Source organism: Ceratotherium simum, chromosome 19 (genome assembly GCF_057802395.1).
Source record: "Ceratotherium simum simum isolate JZ-2026a chromosome 19, ASM5780239v1, whole genome shotgun sequence".
In the NCBI taxonomy this organism is placed as follows: Eukaryota; Metazoa; Chordata; class Mammalia; order Perissodactyla; family Rhinocerotidae; genus Ceratotherium; species Ceratotherium simum.
This window is the reverse complement of record NC_141918.1, coordinates 43356186-43379528: the sequence shown is the minus strand read 5'-3', so window position 1 is coordinate 43379528 and position 23343 is coordinate 43356186. Positions and strand designations below refer to the sequence as shown.

The 23343-nt window shown below is 37.4% G+C and overlaps 1 protein-coding gene and 1 long non-coding RNA gene across 2 annotated transcripts in view; both read right to left on the bottom strand.

The window, feature by feature from the left end:
* LOC147914543 (uncharacterized) overlaps positions 1–23343 on the bottom strand; it is a 487630-nt gene that overhangs the window by 130546 nt on the left and 333741 nt on the right. The gene's annotated exons all lie outside the window — the stretch shown is intronic.
* The window catches only part of CLVS2 (clavesin 2), a 66262-nt gene that overhangs the window by 42110 nt on the left and 809 nt on the right, over positions 1–23343 (bottom strand). Inside the window, exons 2-3 of the mRNA XM_087443756.1 lie at positions 22416–23262; positions 11006–11180 (exon numbers count right to left, since the gene is read on the bottom strand). Of these exons, the coding sequence (XP_087299882.1) occupies positions 11006–11180; positions 22416–22804 (564 nt within the window). The 5' untranslated portion in view covers positions 22805–23262. The remainder of the gene's footprint in view (positions 1–11005; positions 11181–22415; positions 23263–23343) is intronic.

The following is a 23343-nucleotide window of genomic DNA, read 5'->3' as shown; positions in this document are numbered from 1 at the left end:
ATAATTTCCTCACTCCCCTCCACAAATTTAATGACAATAAGCAGTACAAACTATAATAAATTTACAACAGCATTGAAAACTAAATGAGGTAGAGTAACAGTATTAAGTCAGATATTTGATAAAACTTTGGAAGACAAAAAATACATGTGGCCTTGACTTCCACTTCCAGGAAGATGGAATAGTCATACTTTTCCTATTCTTCCCATTAAGAATAACTAAAAAACCTGGGCATTATGTCAAAAACAAACATAAGAAGACTCTGAAAGTTGAAGAGAAGGCAGACCAGCTAGGGACCTTGTGACACAAAGAATGACATGGTAGTGAGTTCCCTAGGTTTGATTTTGCCTCATATATCCCAGATTTAGAGCTCAAGAAACTGGCAATTGGGAATTCCAATGGGCACAGACCAAAGAGCCATAACAAAAGCTTGCTCTCACTCTCACTAGAGAAAGGACCAGGAAAGGTGCATTCTAGTAACATACAAAACTTTTAGATAATAATTACTCCACTATAGCCAAAAACTACAGGAAAACAAAGAAAACATGTGACTTCATTCCCACCCACACCAACAAAGGATGACAGGGGAGCCTAGAGTTGTACTTTTTCCAGGCTGTAATGAGGCACCCCCCTCTCCCCCACCAGTATGGTATCAGAGAAGGATGAATGGGCAGCCAGGACCATCATCCCTGTTATATCAATGTTAATATCCTGGTTGTGAGATTGTACAATAGTTTTACAAGATGTTACCATGGAGGGAAACATATGTGAGATCTCTCTGTATTATTTCCTACAACTGCACATGAAACTACAATGATCTCCAAACAAAAATGTAAAGTAAATATCTATTCCCAGATGCATGATTGTAAATGTCAAAGATGAAGAAAGATCCTAAAATCTTTTACAGAGAAAGTGCAGGTACCTACAAAGAAACAAGAATTTTTCTGAAGCAAGGCTTCTTTATCAAAAACAATGGTTGCTTGGGCCAGCCTCAGTGGCCTAGTGGTTAAGTTCAGTGTGCTCTACTTTGGCAGCCCAGGTTGGGTTCCTGGGCACAAACCTTCACCACTCGTCTGTCAGTGGTTATGCTGTGGCGGAGGCTCACATACAGAAAGAGCAAAAAGAGGAAGATTGGCAGCAGATGTTAGCTCAGGGCTAATCTTCCTCAGGAAAAAAAACAAACAAACGAAAGAATGGATGCCTAACAACTGTGAAATAATTATTTCAAAGTACACAGAGAAAATTACTCTGAACTCATATCTCTATATCTAGCAAAACTATCAACCAAATATGAAAACTGAATAAACTCATTTTAGAGAACACAAATACTCAGCAATTTTACCTCCTTTGTACTCTCTCAGGTGAAAAAAAAATTAAGATTGAGTCTATCAGAACAAAACAAAAAAGAAAAGAGGAAAGAATTCAAAGACTTGAGAAAATGAATCCCAAGAAACAGCTAATATAATACAAGGGTAAAAATTTTAAATTTCTAGGATAGTAGTTCTAATACAGACTTAATAAACAGGAGGTAAAAACAATAACATGAAGTAAAGAGAGGAGTTCCCAGAATATCTTCAAGAGCAAAGTGAATTCCTTATACTACACAATATGACCGAAAAACAGGCACTGATGATGTAACTTTTATTTATTAATTTCTGTACTGACTAAAATTATATTGACTTTTGCATGTTTTCACTCTATGACTAAACAACAAGTAAAACTCCAACTGATTTTAAAGCACTTGATAAATATCGACAATATGGAGATGCTTGTAGACTCTACATCCTAAAGCTTGACAGTGATTCTATTCTCTAAGTCCATGCAACAAGACTTCATAGTGAAATCCTTTCAGTATTTTAGCAGCTAATATTCTTTTCTGGGAGTTTCTCAAGTTAGGCTATCTCATACAAAAAATGTCTTATTGTCATTTTATGAAAATTAAATCCCAAATTCAGAAGATGTCTAACTTCAAGACAAAGCAACTACAACATCACTATAGTTGTCCTGGACACAGTCTTAAGACCAGAGAAAAATGATTTATCTTTTTCTCCTTTTAAATTCAGGATGTTTGGAAATGCTCATCTTGGGAGAGTCAGAGTAATTTGTGGGAGCTGAATTGATTGAATCACAGCTGTGTTATCTTTGTTACAGGGACAGAGCTATAGTGACCCAGGTACACAGAAATTGCCAGCCCCCCTACCTAGGCAAAACCAGTCAGATACAGAGATTGCAGTCAGTATATAGAATGAATTGTAGGAAAGATGTATTTATTCCTTTGTGCCTGACTGTAGCAATTAAACTTCCTTGAAACACTGTCTAATTATCACCTCTTCCTTTCAGAGACATCAGCAAAGCACCCTATAAAGAGGTGATTGAAGAATCATCGAAGATATTTTAGGGAATCAGTTTTGTAAAAGAGAGTACAAAACATCCACCATTTCTCTTCTTCCTAGGTTCACGGACTACATTTCTTTGTCTCCTTTGTAGTTATGAGTGTCCACTTGACTGAGTTCTGGACAATAGAATACAAAAGGAAGCAATGTGCACTGCTTTCAGGTCTGGCACAAAACAGTATGGCATATATGATCCTCCATGCTTTTTTACTGTATAGAGAAATGGAAAGGAATTGAGCAAAATAACCTTGGAAACCACATGGAGAAAACAGCAGGGCAACAAGGTGGAAGGAACGCGGGTCACTGACTCAATAGGAGAAGCACCATCTGCTGATCAAAAGCATCCTATTAGATTTCATGGCGAGATGGTTGAGCCAAGGTACACATTTTGGTTTGTTTGTTACAGCAGCTATCATTACCTATGTAACCACCTCACACTCACCCACGTCTTAAAATTCCAACTGATTAGAGCCTTTCAAAATGCAATTGACTTTAAGCCATAGAAACACACTGTTATTAATTATGCACCACATAGTAGCCCAGGATAAATCCAAGGAGGCATTCCCTTTATGAGTTTATTGTGACTTCCCCAACTGCAGATGTGAAGAAAACTAAGCCCATTAAAACAGATGCTCAGAATAGTTACAATGAAAGATAAAGAGTATTTTAATATCCAGATCAATTTTAAGAGAATATAACAAGCATGTTACCCATGGATGAGACAGAAGAATCACTCATTTCCAAGATTCTGACAATATGGTACCGGAATTTTAAATTTTAGGAAAACAAAAAAATGATACTTTAATTTGAGATTTCAAAAGATTTGGATTTAGATGTCCATGAGGTTACATTTATGAAGGTGAAATGACTATACATTTGAAAGATAAGCATGTAATTTTATCAACATTTATAGGAAAATCTGATGGCATCAGGGTCCTAAATTAATTTTTTCCAGCTTTATTAAGATATGGTTGACAAGTAAAAATTGTATATATTTAACGTGCACAGTATAATGTTTTGGTATACATGTACATTGTAAATGACTACAACGATCAAGCTAATTAACATATCTATCACCTCACACTGTTACCTGTGTGTGTGTGTGTGTGTGTGTGTGTTATAAGAACACTTGAAATCTACTCTTTTAGAACATTTCAAATATACAATATGTTATTAACTATAGTCACCATGCTGTACATTAGGTCTCTACAACTTATTCATCTTATAACTGAAAATGTATATATACCCTTTGACCAGTACCTTCCCACTTCCCTCACCTCCTAGCCCCTGGTAAGCACCATTCTACTCCCTGTCACTATGAGTCAGCTTTTTTAGATTCCATATATAAGTGAGATCATGCTGTATTTGTCTTTTTGTGCTTGGCTTACTTCTCTTAGCCTAATGTTTTCCAGGTTTCACCCATATTGCAGTAATTGGTAGAATTTCCTTCTTTTTTAAGGTTGAATAGTATTCCACTGTATCAAAACTAATTTTTAAAAAGGATAAACAGATGTTCACATTTTGCAGTTTTGATCTAAAAAGAGTGAAAAAATGAAGTTCCGCTGGGAGAGAAGGATATATCAAGATGCATTTACAGGGGCCAGCCCTGGGTCATAGCAGTTAAGCGCACAAGCTCCGCTGCTGGCGGCCCAGGTTCAGATCCTGAGCGCGCACCGACGCACCACTTGTCAGGCCATGCTGTGGCGGCGTCCCACATAAAGTGGAGGAAGATCGGCCGGATGTTAGCTCAGGGCCAGTCTTCCTCAACAAAAAACGAGGAGGATTGGCACGGATGTTAGCTCAGGGCTGATCTTCCTCACACACACACAAAAAAAGATGCGTTTACATTGCAACCAAAAAGAATAGAGAGAACTTGCACGTGCTCATCTTTTTTGTTCTCTAGTCAAGGACATGTCTAAAATAGCCAATAAAGTGACATGTAGAATAGCTCATATGGTTTATTCAGTTTTTCATTATAGATAATTTTCTATTCATTTATCATTATCTCAATGACTCAGACCAAAAGATTATTTTCTTCTTCCCCTTTTGTTGCTTCAATTATTTGGCTATTTGAAGCAAAATGATAACTAGCCTCTTTTTCAGTGCTTGAAAGTCTAGAAGTATTAAATTTTATAAATCATTACTGATATGCTCTAATTCAGTAAGTATGTGTAAAGTAACTCTAGGGCACTCATCTCTTCATTTTTTGTCAAAGTTGACACCTACTCCCTACAATTAAATATTTTAAACAGATTTAGCTGCTAATCAAAGGAAATAAACAGCAATTTCAATGCAAGAAAAAAATAGTGATATATATACATATATCTGTATATAGGTACATATATGTGTTGTGCATGTGTATATATATACACACATACATATATATGTATATATGTGTGTACATACATACACACACACACACACGCAGAATTAACCCAGCCCACTGTCAAAAGGTTATATAATCCTTAACCTGCTTGCTGAACTGAATATTATATATAGCTTTTACATGCCTATTGTCAGCTTTTAAAAGACTTCCAACGTTCTACTTCTGGAGACTAAACCTCTCAGGCAAACCACCACATTCTCTCACCATGAAATAAAGCAACTTTAGGGTTTTCACTCCTTTTGTTTTGGGTTAAGTAACAACTAAAAGAAAGCACACTTAGCTCCGACAGCTATGCATGTGATGAACAAAATGTCACTTTTTTTACACACTGCCCTTGTCACTGTTTCTCAATATGGTTCTCCCTGTGCATACAAAATGTGGAAATAAGCGCTCCCACCTCCAAGCTGTCTGAATGAATACAGTTCATGAGTCTGCTTTTTCATTTTCAAAAAGACAGGCATTGTTTCAGCCCCCTCCCGTCAATGCACCATAATGCTGCCTTAAGTTCTCAAGGTAGCTTGTATGCAAGAGGTTTCTGCTATTGTTTGAAGCATTATAAGCCTGAAAACTATTGGCAGGTTAAGAACCATCACAAAGAATACCGTGGCAAAGCAAAGTCCTTTTGTCTTATTACAAATCCCTAATTTACTCAACATCCCATTCAGATCCTTTTTAATATTCTCCTTTAACCATCATACACACACACACACGTGCAAGTTCAAAGCCACCAGAAATCGCGGTAGGATTTGGAGGACTGAGTAAGCTAACGTTAGAATGAAGTTACTGGAGCTCCTCACTCACTAGCCTTGGACAGTGATGTTCCAACTCATTAGCATGTCCTCTGGTTTTGGCAAGAATCCCTAGGTAGGACCGGGCTTCCAAACAGTCAGAGCCAGCATTTGCAGTGACAGCACTTTCTGCCCTCCACATGAATGACCTGAGCCCTCAGAGCAAGCAGATCCGTGGCTGCTTGTAACACTGGACCCTTGAGCCAAAAGAAAGGGCCAGCATTGAGTACTGTGAATGGATGACATTTTCTTCACAAGTCCTATTTATTAAGGGCTCTTACAATATCTCGCACTGATTTAGGCACTTTGCGATGTCCCTACGTCTGAGTCTTAATGTAGTAATTCAAAGAGCTATTCACTTCCTTGTTACAGCCAAACCCCTTGCCAACAAGCCACATCTTGACTACATTATGTACTCTCCAGCAGATGGAGTTTGGGGATTCCTGTGAAATTGTGAAAGAAAAAGCACAGAGGCACAGCAGGACAGTGCGAAAGGGGACCAACAGATAAATACACTCAAAGCGCAATGAACAACACAGGTAGGGTTAGGATCAGTTGAAAAAAATTCACAAATTGATTCTGGATTCATAACAGAGTTTGAGTTTTTCATTCCTGAAGAGTTTTAAGAATGGTAATATTTTATAAGAAAAAAATAAAAATAGAGCAACAGCAACCAAAAAAAAAAAAGCATGTTAAAAGCACAAAACTTCCCTGTAAATTCAAACAGTCTAAGCTGTTCCAGGTATTTCCAAACATTTCATGCTTTAATTGGCTTCCCAGGCAGATATCTTAGAGTCTGCAAGTCACATCCACTTAATCTTGTATTGATCTTCTAAGACGTTTCCTGTTACCATGACTACCCTAATCGATTAACTTCTTGTAAGTAGCAAGACAATTTTCTCTTTCTCTTTTCTTTCCAATGAAGTCTGAATACTTTATTTCCACAAAAATATCTGATATTGCCTCTTATCTATCAAGGAACTACACTGTGTTGGTAAAAATATTTGATGCCTTTCTTTAAAAAAAAAAATGTTTGGGTATTGAACATGATGTAGTCCAGACAAAAATCAAAATATAATGATGTACACCTGAAATTTACATAATGTTATAAACCCATGTTACCTAGAAAATAAAGAAAAATATGCTTGAAGATTCTGCACAGGGAAAGTATATAGAATTGCCTTGGACCAATATCATGAGTGGCTTACCAATTTGTGGTTGTGTGGATAAAAGTTCTCTTTGGCTATCAGAAAAGTGTCTTTCCCTTGACCTCCATCACAGGGAACTGGGAGGCTGGCAGACATTCAAGGATGTTACCCACTGGGAAGAAGAAAATGGTTCTGCCACTTGGTGTCAAAAATAGTGCAAGGCCACAGGTCAGCCATTTGTGATTTCTTTAGTTAGAATTGTACTGTCTATCCCAATAAACAAATTTCACCTGTATTAAAATGTGAGGATTGTGGGGTAGGAGAGGGAAGTTACCCTAATCTGAGCCTACCCACTTTTTCTTAGGCATAGCCTTGAGACAATAGAAACAACAAGATTCAAGAAAGACATTGGTCTTTGGAATCAGACAACCTAGAGTCAAGCCTTGATGTCAGTTGAGAAAATTTGGATAAGTGTCTTAAACTCCCTGAAGTTTCATTTCTGTCCTACAAAATGGGATCAATAGAATTACCTCCAGGGTAGTTTGGGGATTCTCTAGATATGACTCCTCCCTTCTTTGATCTAAGTCCATTCTTCTACCCAGGAGATCTTTCCAAACCAGAGGAGTGACCAGGTCACCTTCTTGTCCCAAACCTCCCCATGTCTGCAGAACACAGGCCAAACCACACAGCATGCCATCCTTCATCCCATAAAGCCAGGTCTCAGCCTGCCTTTCCTGGCTCATCTCTGGTCATTCATCTCAATTCACTTGTCACTCTAGCCATATCATAACAGATTTATCACTTACTTTCCACACCATATAGTAATTTGTTTGCTCAAAGCACCTCCCCAAAGTTTCCTCGCCCAAAATGCTCTTTCTGTTCTTGTCATTTAGCAAACTCTTGCTCATCCCTCAAGGTCAAAAATGTCTTCACAATCACCACCTTTTCAATTGTGCCTGGAGCTTCTCCCAAAAAAACAAAGAGCAATTTCCACCAGGTGAAACAACCTCATTTTTTGTTTGGCTTCCAACATGAAAAAAGATTTTATTTGGCATCTAACATGAATATATCTAGATGCTATTTAACGACTAAGCAAAGTGATGTAAAAAAAAATGCAATCTGTGTATCTACAATCTTAGCACTAAAAGCAAAATATAATATTATTCAGATTCCCAAAGTCAATCAATAGTCTGGGTAGTCACTGAATTGTGAGAAAACCAGTACATGTGCAGGAAAAATATGGCACTTGAAAAATGAGCTTTTCCACATCAATTACTTTGATTATTGATATCACCTGCTAGGTGCAAGATGTATCATTTCTAACATAATCTTTTAAAATTAGTATGAATGAATAGACTGAGATTCAAACAAGTAAAGTAATTTGCCCAAGTATTTGATATGTAGCAGGGTTGTCATCCAAATCCAGGTCTGTCTCCCTCTAAAACCCATTCTATTTCCACTCTTCCACCACTGTCTCTCTCTCGACCTTGTACTGTGATCATGAGTGCATCTTATAGCAATGATCTATGTGTCTTTATCCAAGGAATCAGGTGCTATCTCTAGCCAGGTCACTCAAAATACTCTCTTGCTTGAGGAAAAAGGGGTTTGGTGTGTACAGTTAGATAGGTTATACAGTCACCTCAAGAGGAAGAGAGATGGGGCCTCCTCAAAACACAGTTACATCCCATTAACAATATACATCATTAAAGTATATTTCTTCTCTGGCACTAGACCGATTGGTAGCCTTTCTTATTTTTGATCCAACTCCCTAGAAATTTTTTTATGTTGCCCAAATAAAAGTAACATATTATAGCAGAATTGGCATGATATAAATTATCACTGAGTTATTAAAAATATTCTCACCTCTTAATTTCCCTGACTTGGTTAATTGGAGGGGGTTTATTATTGTGGTGGTGCTGGTGGTCTTGGTGATGGTGGTGGTTGTGTTTAGTGACCTAGAATTGTGTACATATCTTTACATCAAACATCTTATGGTCTTATGTTAACCTCAAAAAAAGTTTATTCATGCTCTGCATGAAACACATATTAATGCACAATAATATTTCTCACATAGTAAATGCAAAGTAAAACAGAGACTTGATTAGAGAAGTCAGAAAATGTTACTTCAATATAAGACTAAATATGAAATCATGCACATCACAATGGAAGATTTTTAGCACATCTTATATTCCTTTTCAGAATTAACATTGTTTTTAGATATAGACATAGACATAGACACAGACACAGACACAGATAAAGAGCATTTAAAAAATCAATTTGAACTGAAGAAAAAAATTGAGTTTCAAGGTTAGTAACATGTCAATTTTTTTCTCAGGAAGAGTTCCCTTCTGTTAAGTGGCTTCCCAATTGGCAACCAGAAGGAGTTGACCCTGCTTACTCAATCTGGGTCCTGGGAGAAAGGAAAGGGGACTGAGACATTTATGGGGACTACAGATAAGAAGTTCCCTCATGCAGCCAGCACAGGAGCCTGCAGGGCGGGGGATCATTTCCCTCTCTGACACAAGCACGGAGGTTTAATCTGACTGTTGCTCCTGTTGTGCTGACACTTAGCACTTAAAGAAGTTCTGAGAGTGGCCATGGCTAATAGGGAAGCTCCCAAATGTGTCCAAGTTGTCATTTTTTTTCCTGCAATGACTTATCACATTACTACTCAATGTCTCCATAAAATGTGTAAGATGGCAAATAGCAAGATACTGAGTCAATCCTTGAGGTAGTTTTTTTAAATTTCTTAAGAATAATATGAGTTCTCCAGTCCTTCATGCAGCTAAAGTCCTAGCCTACCCCTACTGCAAAGAGAAAACACAGTTAAATAGAGATACTAAGTATAAAAGGCTAAGGTGCCATTCTGTGTTAACTAACATGGTTGGTGGTAACCAATTTTCTCTACAAAGTGAAGAACACTTTATACACTGCTGGCAATAGGGCAGAAGTAGGACTGATTCTACATGATATACACATTTCCAAAATGTGTTATCTTATGCCCTCTCCCAACCCTTATTAACCGTCTCTATGGAGTTAAAAAAGGTGTTGTTCAAGATAAGACAGGAGCAAGGCTGACTCACCAAGAACAAGTCAGGAAAGCTGCATCAGGAAAAACCTGTGCAGGGAAAAAGGATCAGCGTGTCTTATTCATTCCAGAGGCAAAACCCAAAGTGTGAATTCAATTTGGTTAAGATGTCCTGCTGTCTAGAGAAGTGGCCCATTTTTAGGGGGTCATCAGCCATCAATTTAGGTGCCTCTAGACAAGTCAGAAATTCCTATGGAGTAGAGATCTGGATAATTTGGCTATTCAACTTTAAAAAAAGTCTAACAGCCCGGCCTAAGGAATGACAAAGATAGAATTAGTTATTTTTTAAAAAGTGATATTTTCAGTGGTAAAAGTTATAAAAATTAACCACTGACATGCAGAGTTCTAAAACGCATGTTGAATATACAGAGAATAAACATTTAATAACATCATTCAAGAGTTAATTCGCAAATGTTTTTAAAATTTTTAAATTTATTACATAAACATTGTATACAAAGCAGCATGAAGCAAAGTAGAGAGAGAGCAGAAGAAGGACCCTCTAAAAGTTAAAAAAAAATTGTCAATAGTAGGTTCACGACATGCCCCTAAGCGGTAGATTTTCCCAGCCCGTTAAATGTCCTTCACTGGAAGATGCACCACTCCTATATAAATTCCATCTGACAGCCCTTCCACCAAAAAAAAAAAAAAAAAAGTAAAAGAACACCAAAAACCCCAATTAAGTCTAGACAAGTAATTCAAAACAGTGATTCTGTACCTTAGAGACCAAAAAACATTCTGATTGACTTTCCAACAGTTTTTTAGGCAACACAAAGATATTGCCCATCATATCCCAAATTCACCAGGTTAAATGGAATAATGAAGCAAACATTTAACTAATTATCTAATATACACAGAAAAAGACAGAAAGACAAAAACAAGCCTAAATAGCTAATAATTAAAATCCAAAAGTTGTTGCTTGTTCTGATTATTAAGATAAAAACCTCAGATCATCACCCATATTTATGTTTAGACATAGTGAGGGCTTATGCCAAGTATCACAAACTCCCGTCTGTGGAAAGACCCACATCCTTCGTCTTTTCTTCCATAATCATAATTGTTTAGTTAGTGTTTTAGTGTACGTGCTTTAAAGTTATTAAAAATTTTTGTTTTTATTATTCTTTAAGTAAGATATTTGTTATCCTAACACGGTAGATAAGAGAAGTCAAACATGGGAGATAGAAACTGGGTAATTTGTAAATCTTTACCTGGAGGCCTTCAATAGCCAATCGCAGCATGCTTGGGGTAAGTTTAGAGGCTTGCTTGAAGGTGAAGTTACTCCAGTCTATGATCAAAACAAATCCATTCACTTGAAGCTCAGGATCTTCAATCATGGCTTCTAAAGAAAGTAAGATGGCGCGCAAAATATCCACCAGTGTGTACCTATCAGCAACAGAAAAGTACTGCATTAAATCTGACAACCACTTTTGTAGAAACTGTAGAAAGTTTTTAGCACTAAAAATTCCCTTTAAAAAACCTCAGGAGTCTTAAGGAGATGATTCTTCTTAAAAACCTTTTTTTAAGAGGAGGTTTATTTTACACACACACAGAAGGCATATTAGAATTTAACACGTACCTACTCTACCAAAACAAACTACGCTTTTGAAAATAATACAGTTTGTTTCATATTTTACAACCATTTCCTTTACCTCCAGGCCTCCCCATGATTTTCTAAAAGCTCATTTCAATTACCCTAAAAACTAGGAGTGGTACTTTTAAATAGCTCAGGAATGCTCTCAGCAATGCTGACATTTCAAACCTTCATTTTTTAAAAGTTTGAGAACAAGATTTGAAGGAGTCTCATCAATAAACAAAAACACTATACGTGAACAGCTCTGGTTAAAAGTGTCAACAGATTTTAATTACTTATATTGAGTTTGTATTATAAAAATAAAAGAAAGAAGAAAATGTGAGACATACGGAAAGAAAGTGAGATAAATGAAAACAAAAGGGAAAATTTACCTATTACAACACAGGCCATCCAAATTCAGAGGGTGAGTCTTTATCTTTGTCTACTTGCTCCTTTGCACAGTGCCTGGCACAATATAGAAACCCAATAAATGCTCTTTACATTCCTATAAAATGGACTAGACGAGTGCAAAGACACTAATTGTAGGTTAAGACACTGCCTCGGTGAAGGCAGTGGAAAAACGAACGAAGATGAGAAGCCAAATTTGAAAAGTATTTCAGAGCTAAACTTCTTAAAATTTGATACTTAATTCGATGTGGGGACTAAGATTGAGGAAGGAGTAAAGGATGACATTCAGATTCTAGCTTCAGAGCCTGAGTCAATGGTAAAATCTTTAATCAAAATCAATAACGCAAAAGGAGGATACAGTTGAGGATGGCTGGAAATGTAGAGTTTGGAATTGATTTTAAAAACCTGCAGTACACCCAGAAAGAGATGTCAAGTAAACATTTAAAAAAGTCGATCCTAAACTCAGGAGAAAGGTCAAGGTCGAAAATTTTGCAGTCAAAAGCACAGAGATCCTAAGTTCAAGGAAGTGAAGGAGATAAAGCAGTCAGAGCTGAGAGGAAAATGAGATAATTATTCTAAGTAGGGAATCCAGCATTTTAAGAAGAATCAGCAAATTTGTAGAAGATCTTAACAATTTCAACTTTTGAGCAGCCTGCGTTTCCAGTTTTTGTCTCCTCAGACATTCAGATGGAGATGTCCAGGAAAAGCTAGAGAAAGAAATCTCTACCTCAGTGGAGTAGGATGGGGAGGGTGGTGGATGCAGAGTAGAAAGCACTGGCATTTAGCAGAAGTGACGGGCCCACCAGAGAGACAGAGACAGTGAGCACATATGAGGGAGTAGTTCTATTTTTACTTCTAAAAACATTTGGAGGCGAACGGAGAAAACATACTAGTTTAGAAAGGAAGGAATAATTAACAGTGAAACTTCAGGCAATTTCTCACTTTCTCTGGGCCCCATTTTCTCATCTGTAAAATCAGCAGTTTGAAGAGAATCTCTTTACGATCCCAGAATTACTCAAGCCTAGGGCACAGTGTGAGAAGACTTCAAGATGGACTCTCTGCCCTGTCCCTCATTAGCTGTGCAGCCCTGGACATGTCATTGATTTATAATTCCGAGGCTCAACTTCCTTATATGAAAAAATGGAAGTACCTATGATTATCTCACTATATCTCACGGGTAGTGGTGGGGGTGGGGGTGAGGGTGGGGGTGGGGGGGCAGGAAGGGAAATCAAAGACAGGATTTAGGTGAAAACATTTGCATAATGCTAGGTATACGGCAGGTGTTCAGTTAATGATGGTTGGAATACACACATACCATACTTCTCGTTGTAATGGTAACCATAGATATAGTGTACTAGGCAGGATATAATCAGAACTGAAGCATATGTGTACATTTTACTTAAAAACTTAATGATTTAATTTAATGATTTAAATAAAAACTTATTAAAAACTTAGTAAGCTTAGAGAGCTTATTACTATTGTAAAAGGCAAGGATGAAGAGATTATTTTTTACGTTTCTGGCACGTATACAGGCTATTTATAGATCTAAGAATATGGCATCCCAAAATAATTCCTGAATACATAATAAGATCTTTTAAGAAGATGATAAAACTTTTTGTAGAGCTCTAATACTTTTTTGTCTTTAAATCTGTGCTATACGTATGACTGAATATCTTTATCTGTCACTTCATGGTTGGCCCATCTTCTTTTTTTTTTTTTTTTTGTGAGGAAGATCAGCCCTGAGCTAACATCCATGCTAATCCTCCTCTTTTTGCTGAGGAAGACTGGCTCTGAGCTAACATCTATTGCCAACCCTCCCTCTTTTTTTCCCCAAAGCCCCAGTAAATAGTTGTACGTCATAGTGCACAACCTTCTAGTTGCTGTATGTGAGACACAGCCTCAGCATGGCCAGAGAAGCAGTGCGTTGGTGCACGCCTGGGATCCGAACCTGGGCCGCCAGTAGCAGAGCGCCCACACTTAACCGCTAAGCCACGGGGCTGGCCCCTCCTTTTTAAATATAATGGCCTAATACAGTGTTATGACCAAAAGCCTATAAACCTACATAGACTGGCAAGTTGGAGCAGGAAGGCTGTATCTCTGGTTAAAATTTAGACTCCCCCTCAAAAAATATTCATTTTAATTTCTGAAATTCATAATAATATCATGGTAAAGAAAATTAAAAATTAGAAAAGTCCAACTTAGAACATTCCTCTCATTATGCTCATCGTTACGTTACCTATAAGAATACCAAACAGCATTAATACTAAAATAGCATTAAGTAAAACTTGAATCTGAAATCAGCTTTGAAGATACATTGTACATGCTAAGAATAAATCATGGCACCAGTAAGGGGCTGAAAATAAGAGGCAACTTGTTATAAGTAACACACTTTAAGTATGGCTTTCCAAAACTGTGTCGAAATCGAGAAAAATTTATATACATATCATTATTCCAAAAAGAATAAAATACAGCAAATCCCAGGATCAACAATGAAGAAAAAAAGGTTTGCCAAGTTTTCAAGAGTAAATCTCACCAAGTTTTTTATTTAATATCTTGCTCTAAGAAGAGAATTAAATGATATTTATATAAATCATATTAATGTATAAGTTTATGAAAAGAAACATAAAAACATCCTAGCTAACGGCATTCGAAGGGGAGGTCATAACCACTCTTGACACTGTAGTCCTCTGTTGTCAAACATGTCACATTACTACCATTAGCAGCTCAGTGGGCTATTCCTAAGCTGAACATTATTACACGAGATCTTGCCAAAGTCTGTAAAATATCTTCCAAAGAGATGGACCATTTTGTGACCTTTATAACTTCAGGAATCCTATCTTCATTCTTCTCTTTGAAATTATTTCTAACTGTTATAATCTACAAATTAGAGGTCACTACAAAGTATTCCACATGTCTGTGTTTGGGGTTTACGTCCCAATTGCAGGAGCACCACCATTGCTATTCTTCCCTTGTATGTTGGAAGAAAGCCATAAATAACAAACTAGCACATTAATGCAGCTCTCGACTCCTGCTTGTGCTTCCCAAAATAGCATTAAGTAAAGCCTGAATCTGAAATCAACTTGGAGAGGATGACGCATACCATGTAGTAAGAATAAATAACAACAATAGTAAGGAATTTCACAACTGGGACACCAGACTATCTAGACCATTGCTCTTGAAAGAAATCAGAGCTGCTATAATTTGTAAAAACCATATGGAGAAGCCTTTGAAACCCATATCTCTTATTTACTACCTGTGCAATCAAGAGCAGGAAGCTTCTTCTCCTGCCTCTGGCCAGGCAAGGATTTGGGGGGTCACCTGGCCTGTGCTTCTCTCCTGGGGTTCACAGCATCTCATCCTCTCCCACAACTTACACTCAGTACGAAGAGCAACTGAAATCACAAACAGGTCATTTCCTTCCTACCGTCCAACCCTTTCTTTCAGCCTGACAGGGAAAAATTGGCATCTTGGCATCACGTTGAGCAGCACAACAGCAGGCAATCTCCCTCTGTCACTAAATCAATCAGCCATTATTAAATTCTTCATCAAGATGGCCCCTGCGCCTCAGTTTTCATTAAGCCACGTTTTCTAATGTCTGAAGCACTTTCTGTTAGAAAGGTGCTAGGGGGAGAGACGAAGAAGAAAACTACCTTTACTAATGCCTCAGGGTTAGTGCTAAAGTTGATGAACATATGTAGGTGTTTTATATTACTGAGTGGTCATAATAATGATACCTCTATCTGTGTAATCATTTAGATCTCCAAAGCAATTTCAAATGCATTATCTTAATCCCAAAACAAGCCCAAAGTCTCTGTGCTGGCTTCTTTCCTATTATTTTGGAGATGAGGACACAGAGGAGGGATGAGAATTTTAGAGTCGAAGATACAGGGTCTCAGAGAACTTAAACAGTTAGCCCAGAATCACCAGGGGAGTAAAGCAGGGAGCCTAGATGAGAAGCTGGGTCTCTCGGACACCACAGTTCTCTCCACTCCCTGTGGTGCCTTATACCTAGAACAGACTTTGATGAATAGCTGTTCTGCTTTTTCATGTCTCAGTGGCCTAATGTGTGTCACAAGACAGAACAGGAAATCAATACCAACATGGCTCCATGCCAAGTATGAGGGCATGCTCCAGCCTGGCCCCAACAGGGGCTTTAGTGCAGGAAAAGCAAGAAGACATGCATAAGAGTCGAGATTGGAAGAGGCAAGGTCTACAAACCCTGGAGAAAATATGAACTCCGAAACAGTCATCTGTCTGGCTTGTATCCCTGAGCCCAGATGATTAGTTGTCTGAGCCTTGCTGTAATTTTATTGCTGTGGGAATGTGAGTGAGTGAGAACAAGAGAATCATTGGAAATGAAACATCTAGAGGAAAAATGTCTTTCTTTGTAAAAAAAAAAAAAAAAATGTGCACCTACTGCCACCAAAATAAAATAAACAAAACAAAACAGAATTGTGCTGGAAAATATAACCATATCAGAAAGGCAATTCTTCTTTTCAGGGCAGAAAACTCTAAGCAAGTGTCTGCTTACCAGTCTTTGCCTTCAGAAGATTTATTCTATCAACTTAACTGTCTGTTTTTAATTATCTATATTCTGATGTTTAATCAAGATTTTTTAAATCGTAGATGGAATTCTTTTAATTATCAGAGCTTGCTTTTTTGATATAATTATGTTTAATTATTTTTCCCTAGATTTATGTTAGTAACTGTCTATACACACAAAAAAAGTTTGACCAACTCACTTACTAGTTGTGTGGTCATGGGTGAAATACTTAACCACTTGCTCTGTGCTTCCGTTTCATCATCTGCAAAATGTGGATAACAGGACCTGCCCTGGATGATTGTGATAAAGATTTAATAAGTTAATGTTTGTGAAGTGCTTAAAAGAATGTCTGGCATATAATACATGCTATAAAAGTGTTTTGAATGAATGAAGTAATTAATTAATTATTTAAAATGGAACGACAGATGGCTGAATTCCGTTAATGAAGTAGGCAATGCTCTCTCTATACAACACCAAATAGCCCACAGCTGCACCTCTGCCCTGAACTTCCAGCACTGGCAAACAGTACCCTCAATCAGAACTTACAATGTCTCTAGTAGTTATTTAATAGCTTTTCATGTTTTTGCTTCCCAGGGAGGTTGTATATTTCTTGATGGTATAAAGAACATACTACGTGTCTTTATTGGCCCCTAGCAGCTACTAAATATCTACGTATGTACTTTAAAGTGTACTTTAAAAAAAGTGATTTGAACTGAGTACTATTCACCCAGTTTGTTATTTAATGTTATAAGGGACATCTTTTCCCTCACGTCAATAGTGCTACTTATTATGTTAACGAAATATATGTACCTGCCCTCTGTGATGTAAAAGAGCTCAATCTTTTCCCTAGAATGGAGGAAATGTATTAATTCACTAAGGATAACTTATTAATTTACTAACTGTTGGCTCATGATTTAAAATATCTTTAAACATTTCTTTTGAGGCATCCTTTCAGTGCACTGTAGTGACCTCAAATACTTTGCTTCTCTTTAACTTTGTTTAAAGTTGCAAATTTGAAATATGAACAGAGCCTGGTTCAGGCCAGACTCCATCAACATCCTACTGAAGGTTGGCACTCTTGGTCTTCGCTGTTATTTCAGGATTATTTCACTAATTACTGCATAATTGCCCCAGTTTTTAGAGACTGTCCTACTTTTTCAGATTTGTTCCAATATGCCACTAACATTTCTCAGAACAATTTTTTTCTCTCCCATTTTCCACGGTATGAACCAAAGGCCTAGTTTGGAATAAGCTGCAGTTTCCAGAATATTTATTAAAATAGCCTCCCTAGAAGGAAGCAATACTGAAGCTCTGCTGGGACAGAAACCCCACGGAATCCACACCTACCATTTCTAGTTTTGACTTAAACTCAAAATCCACCCATAACAGGGCACAATAATTCCTCCAGGACTTTGAAGGTAAGGATTCCTGACTCTGCCATGATATATAACACTGTGAAGAAAAAAGTTGAGAAATATTTTAATAAACTGAGACAAGAAGACTTGAAAAATCAGGCCAAAAAAATTAAGCCTCCTTTGTTTGGTTTGTTTTTGTTTTTAAGATTACTGAGTATGAGTTTTTCTCCCTAATTATCTAGTTAATTGTCCTTGACTGTTTTAATCTGTTCCTAGTCATTTTTATTTTATTTTGTTTTATCTTACTTTATTTTAGTATACTTCCAGAGAAGAGTAAATCTTTGTGGCTGGGATTAAAGCAGATCTGTATAGTCTATGGCTATTTTTAAAATTTTAATCTATCATCATCATAACCTTCTTCCAATCTGGAGATTGGTCACATTATTTTAATAAATGGGAGCATAATCATGATTCAATCTGAAACTGCAAATAGCTGATCATTTGCTTAATATTTTCTTTTTAATGAAAAAGCCACACAATAGAAGCAAACTGACAACAATATGTCTTTTAGGAAAATTCCAGGCTAAGTTAGAGGATCACAGCAATGTCTGACCAGTCAGTCTTCTACAGAACCTTTCCAGAGCTTCAGTGCTGTAAATGATTATCAACGTCCATTACGACAAGCCAAACGTAGTGCAAGATGGTCTGTACTTTCTGAATTGTCAGTATATTAAGAACCACTTGAGTTTAGCTGTATTTAACTGTTTTCTAATGGTTATTACTCAGATTCCAGATAAATGGTTGCTTGCTGTACTAAAGTATAGAGAACTACTTTATAAGCTTCATAAGGTAAAATACTACTTGCAAGCTGACTGACAAATTACAGGCAGCTATCAGAATGCATGTCATCATTCTGTTTCAGGTGACACAATTTACGAATGAATATTTCCAATGATTATGTGCCAGTGGATGTCAACTTTTCAGATATTGCTTTCATGCCCTAAGGTCTAGACCATGATCTACTTTCATTCCAAACTTCCTTTTCTTAAGGTAGTGTTATTTCTTCTAGCTTCATGGTACATTATCCTCACACTGTTGCTGAAATCAGATGGACAATTTGAAGGTATCTGCTGAGTCCTAAGCAGGGGACTATCACTCACGAAAGAAATGCAGCAGGTAATGCACAGAAGGCTACTGCATCCTAGTGATGTGGCGTAACGATCCAATTGTTTTTAATTTTGTGGAATTTACTTTTGTTTTCAGAAATTATGCTAGACAATCTGAAAGAAAGGAGATAAAATTGTTTGAATCTTTTCCAAGGTACAGCCTGTTCAATAAATGTAATAAGTCATCTGAGCTTGTTCTATTCTTTTTTTAAAAAAAAAACCACAGACCATACTGAAAGTCATTTTAGCATTTCAGTATTTCAATTACTGTTTTTTAGATTTATTAGAAGGTAGGTACGCTGTAAATATTATTATTTTAGCTTTGTCTTCCTGAAGATTCTGTGTCTCTTGTACAGGCTTTGGAAATGGTCCATTGCTTTGCAATAACCTGAAACTGACCTGCACTACACTGCAGTAGAAAGAGACTATTTTATTTATAGTCACCATCTCACACACATTTACTGTTTTCAGTCTCCTGAGGAGCACAGAAAACTGTCCTACAAATTTAATACAAGAGAAAGTATATATCAGATAACTTCCTAATTGGAATTCATTCTTTTAAAAAATAAATATCTCAATTCAACTCCAATATTTATTGAGTATTAACTCTAGTTCACGTGCTATTATAGATATAATAATGTAAGGCTTAATCATATTTTGTTATACAGATCAATTATTTCAGAGGTTTTTAGAAAGTTTTTCAAACTGCATTTAAAAAATGTTGCTTTTCCCATTGGGAAGTTGGAAATAACTTGCTTTCTTCTACCACATTTCTAGAATTTCCTTATGTAATCCTGGACATTCCCACCTATTGTGTCTTTAAAAGAATATTATTTTATTTCTTTAAAACAATGTTACTTTTTGAAAAGTTGTTGAAAGACAGGTAATTCACTGACCAACTCAAGGAAGGTGGTCAGAATTATGTTCAGATGTGGTATTCTCCAGAGACCCAGGCTGTTTGGACTGGAGGATCAGAGCAGGAAGGTGAGAACACCTGATTCACAAAACAGGGGAGGCTTGAGGAGCAAGAGCATTTGGCATGTGGCATATCTACCTAACAGAGCAAAGGTAAGTTAAACATCTAGGGAATGTGGTAGAGACTTTTGTAGGAGTCAAATCCGATAAGACTTGATTCTGCAGAGCGGAAGAAGAAAGGGGATTCAGGCCAAAGGTAGGAGAAGGGCTGGTGACACCCTGGTACTGCCAGAAAGGCAGCTGTCTTGCAGGTTTCAGGGCAGTTCTTATGCCCACGTCCCAATGATAAAGGTTTACAGAGGATGCTAAGAGGACAGACCTGTTAACCCACTAGTCCTTATTGTTGAGTCTATGTACATCTGGGATGGGGGGATAGAGGAGAGAAGGAAAGAATGACTTTTTTTAAGAAATAAAGGAGGAGAAAACTCAACTGAATTTTTAACAAGCTCTAAATAACTGTATACCTTTTGACCTTGATATACTCTAACTTCTTGATTATACCTGTTCATTTCCAACCATCGAAATAGAATTCACAATTATTAGTCTATAGGTCCTGATAGGGTATTTTTATAGGAAATAGCTTCTCATTTTTAATTTCACATGTACAAAATTTTAATATTTAATATTTTGTGTAGATTTAATAAAAATAGTTCTATATACCAATTAATAACCCCCCTCCCATTGTAGATTTCCAGAGGGATAGATTTTTATTGCTAGTAACTCATCCTTTATATGAAAGCATGAGATAGACAACTAAAACATAGTTTCTTTAGTAAATCTGGAATAACCCACTTCCCATATACATGAGAACTATAAGGGACTTCCACCTTAATTAGGTTTATAAATCAGTGTGAATATTAGTTCACTTATAGAAATAAATGAAAATAGGTCCGACATATATGTAAGTCTCTCTGAATGCAATCTGCTTCCCTAATGGTATCTTTAACAGACTTTGAGACATGTTTAAGCATAAAATTTCCACAGCTCTCATTTCACTGTAGCTCAACAAACGAAATTCCAAGCTAATTGACATATGGAATATTAGGTACTTTCTTGAATTAATTTTTCAATTATGGTATACATAATAATTGGTTTGTATGATCCTACAATGTACTTCTCTAATAAAAAAAACTTTTTAAAGAGAAATTGTGGTCACAGGATGGTATTTCATGGTCCTTTAAACTTTGCTACCTGATAAAAAGTACAGTAAGATTTCTACAACTAACCAAGGTAGGTAACGGAACTCCATCCCCCTCAATGGCTGACTCTCTCTGTGAGTGTCTTAGCTTTATGATTCTTCAGGTAGTAGCTTGTCTTTATATTTACCTAAAAAATAATCAGAGTAGTTCTCAACCTAGAAGTACAGGGAAAAGGCGACCAATTAAAGGGTAAAAACCTGGTGAAAATATTAATTTACATTCTAAGATCCCAAGACTCTGAGAAGCCTATCTAGACATATAGATCTACAAGATCTATAAGATTTCTCACTAACTTTAAAAGTCTTTTACAATTCTTGCAGAGATGGTTTAACCTAACCAGATGCATCAAAAGTCACCATTCACAGAACTAAAAATACACCAATATTTTAACAACCGGCTTCTTATGATTCATAGTTCTTGTAACATTTTTAAGCTCCATGAAATATATTTAACTTTGAACTTAATTGAAACTACCCTACACAGGAGCCTTTTATAATTTCTTATATCTTTCAGTCTGAGAAAATAATTCCGATTGAGGAAGTAGAGAGTCACTCTCTACATTCTCCTATTATAATGTAGATGAAATAAGAATATTTCTCTCCCATTAAAAAGCAAGAGAGCTCAAAAAGCCCACCAACTGACATATCTGAACATTTTCCACTTCCTTCCAAAAGATGAAAAATCACATCAGACAGGAAACATATTCTTTAGATTAGTGACAGGTGTAGAACAAGCACACCAGTCAGCCTGTATTTTCAGTGTCGGTAGGCATTCTCAGCGACAGAGGGTACAACTCTTCCTTTTCCTTGAAGTGACACTCATCATATTATTCCTTCTTCTACACATCACCAAGCAGAAAAGTACCCAAGCTATAAAAATATTTGATCTTGGTTGAATGCCAGGCATTCTTAAAAAATAAAACCTCAGTACTGAGAGAGATGATGATGGTAATAATGATGATGATAGTGATGATGATAATGATGATGATGATGAAGAATCTCGTTTAAGAATTTCTTAAAGAGGAAGGAGGAGAAGTTGTCTCCATTCTCATCCTCATTTCTCCATAGAACAGTAAACTTATTCAGAAGGTGAGAAATTTAGCAGCTTTATTTAGAAGTTGAATGATTGAGATTGTGGCACAATAAAATGGTTCAGGAATCAATTAACGCTGCAGCAGAAACTGGGTACTGGTGAAGGAAGAGTTTCAAAGATAAAAATAAAAGCCTTCCTCCCATCCCCCAGGGCACCCACCAAAAACCCATTTTTTAGTTCCAGTTTCTCTTTTTCCCCAGCCAAATAAATAAAAACATCAAAGCTGTAAAACTATGACACTACTCAGGATAAATTCTGGAAAATGGGAGAGTAAAAAAATCCCTTGTGCAAGTTTGGATTGAGGATTTACCTGCTCTGATCCCAGTTGGCAGCAAAGAGGACTAGAATCTTCCTGCCATAGTGGTCCAGATTGGCCAGGCCCCCAGGGAAGCCATCCTTCAGCGCCTGCTTGATGCCAGGGTCAGTGGCCTTGAAGCTTTTGAACATGTCCAGGTTCTGCTGCCGGTACTCAAAGTATTGGGCCAGAAGGCGGAAGGCCTCAAAGTGATGAAACTTCCTGGCCCGCAAGAATCGTAAGATGAAGGCGTCATCTGTGCGCAGAAAGCCAATGTCCGGCCTGGTGATGACCATATCCCTCACCTCCTGAATGTCCTGGTGCAGTGTGTCCGGGTTCTCGTTGAGCTCCAGGCGAGCTTTCTCCAGGGTCTCAGGAGAGAGACCAGCTTGTAAATGAGTCATTGTTCTGTTTGTTCCCAAGCCTTCCCTTCCTCTGGCTGACAGTCCCACAGCAAACCTGGCCCTTGCCACCACCACCCTCTAGCCTCCAGACCTCGCAGCTGCCTGCTTCCTCTTCTTTACAGGAAATTATTTGTCTTGGTGTTCAATCAACTACCCTGTTGCTCCTGCTTTCCCACAGCTTTTCTGTGGGGGATATAAACTTCTTTCTCCACCCCCTACAAACAATGCCCCACTTCTGTTCCCTCTTCCTTTTCCTTTAAAGAGATGTAGACCTTCGGCGGGCCCGGCACTCCTCTTCTGGTCCTTTCTCCTAACAAAACACCCCTAATCGCACCCAGTACGGTTGGTGCTGATCTTGGTACCGTCCTCTTCTCTTCCAAGATGTAACAAAAACAACCCCCACGCACATCTCAGCCCCAGCTCTGTGATGCTTCTGCGGTGCCCACTGAAGGATGCGCCTGCCAGGGATAACGATGGGAATTCTGATTAATAATAAGGTGGCTCTTCAGCGCTGAGCTCCAGGGCGGGGAGAGGGTGTC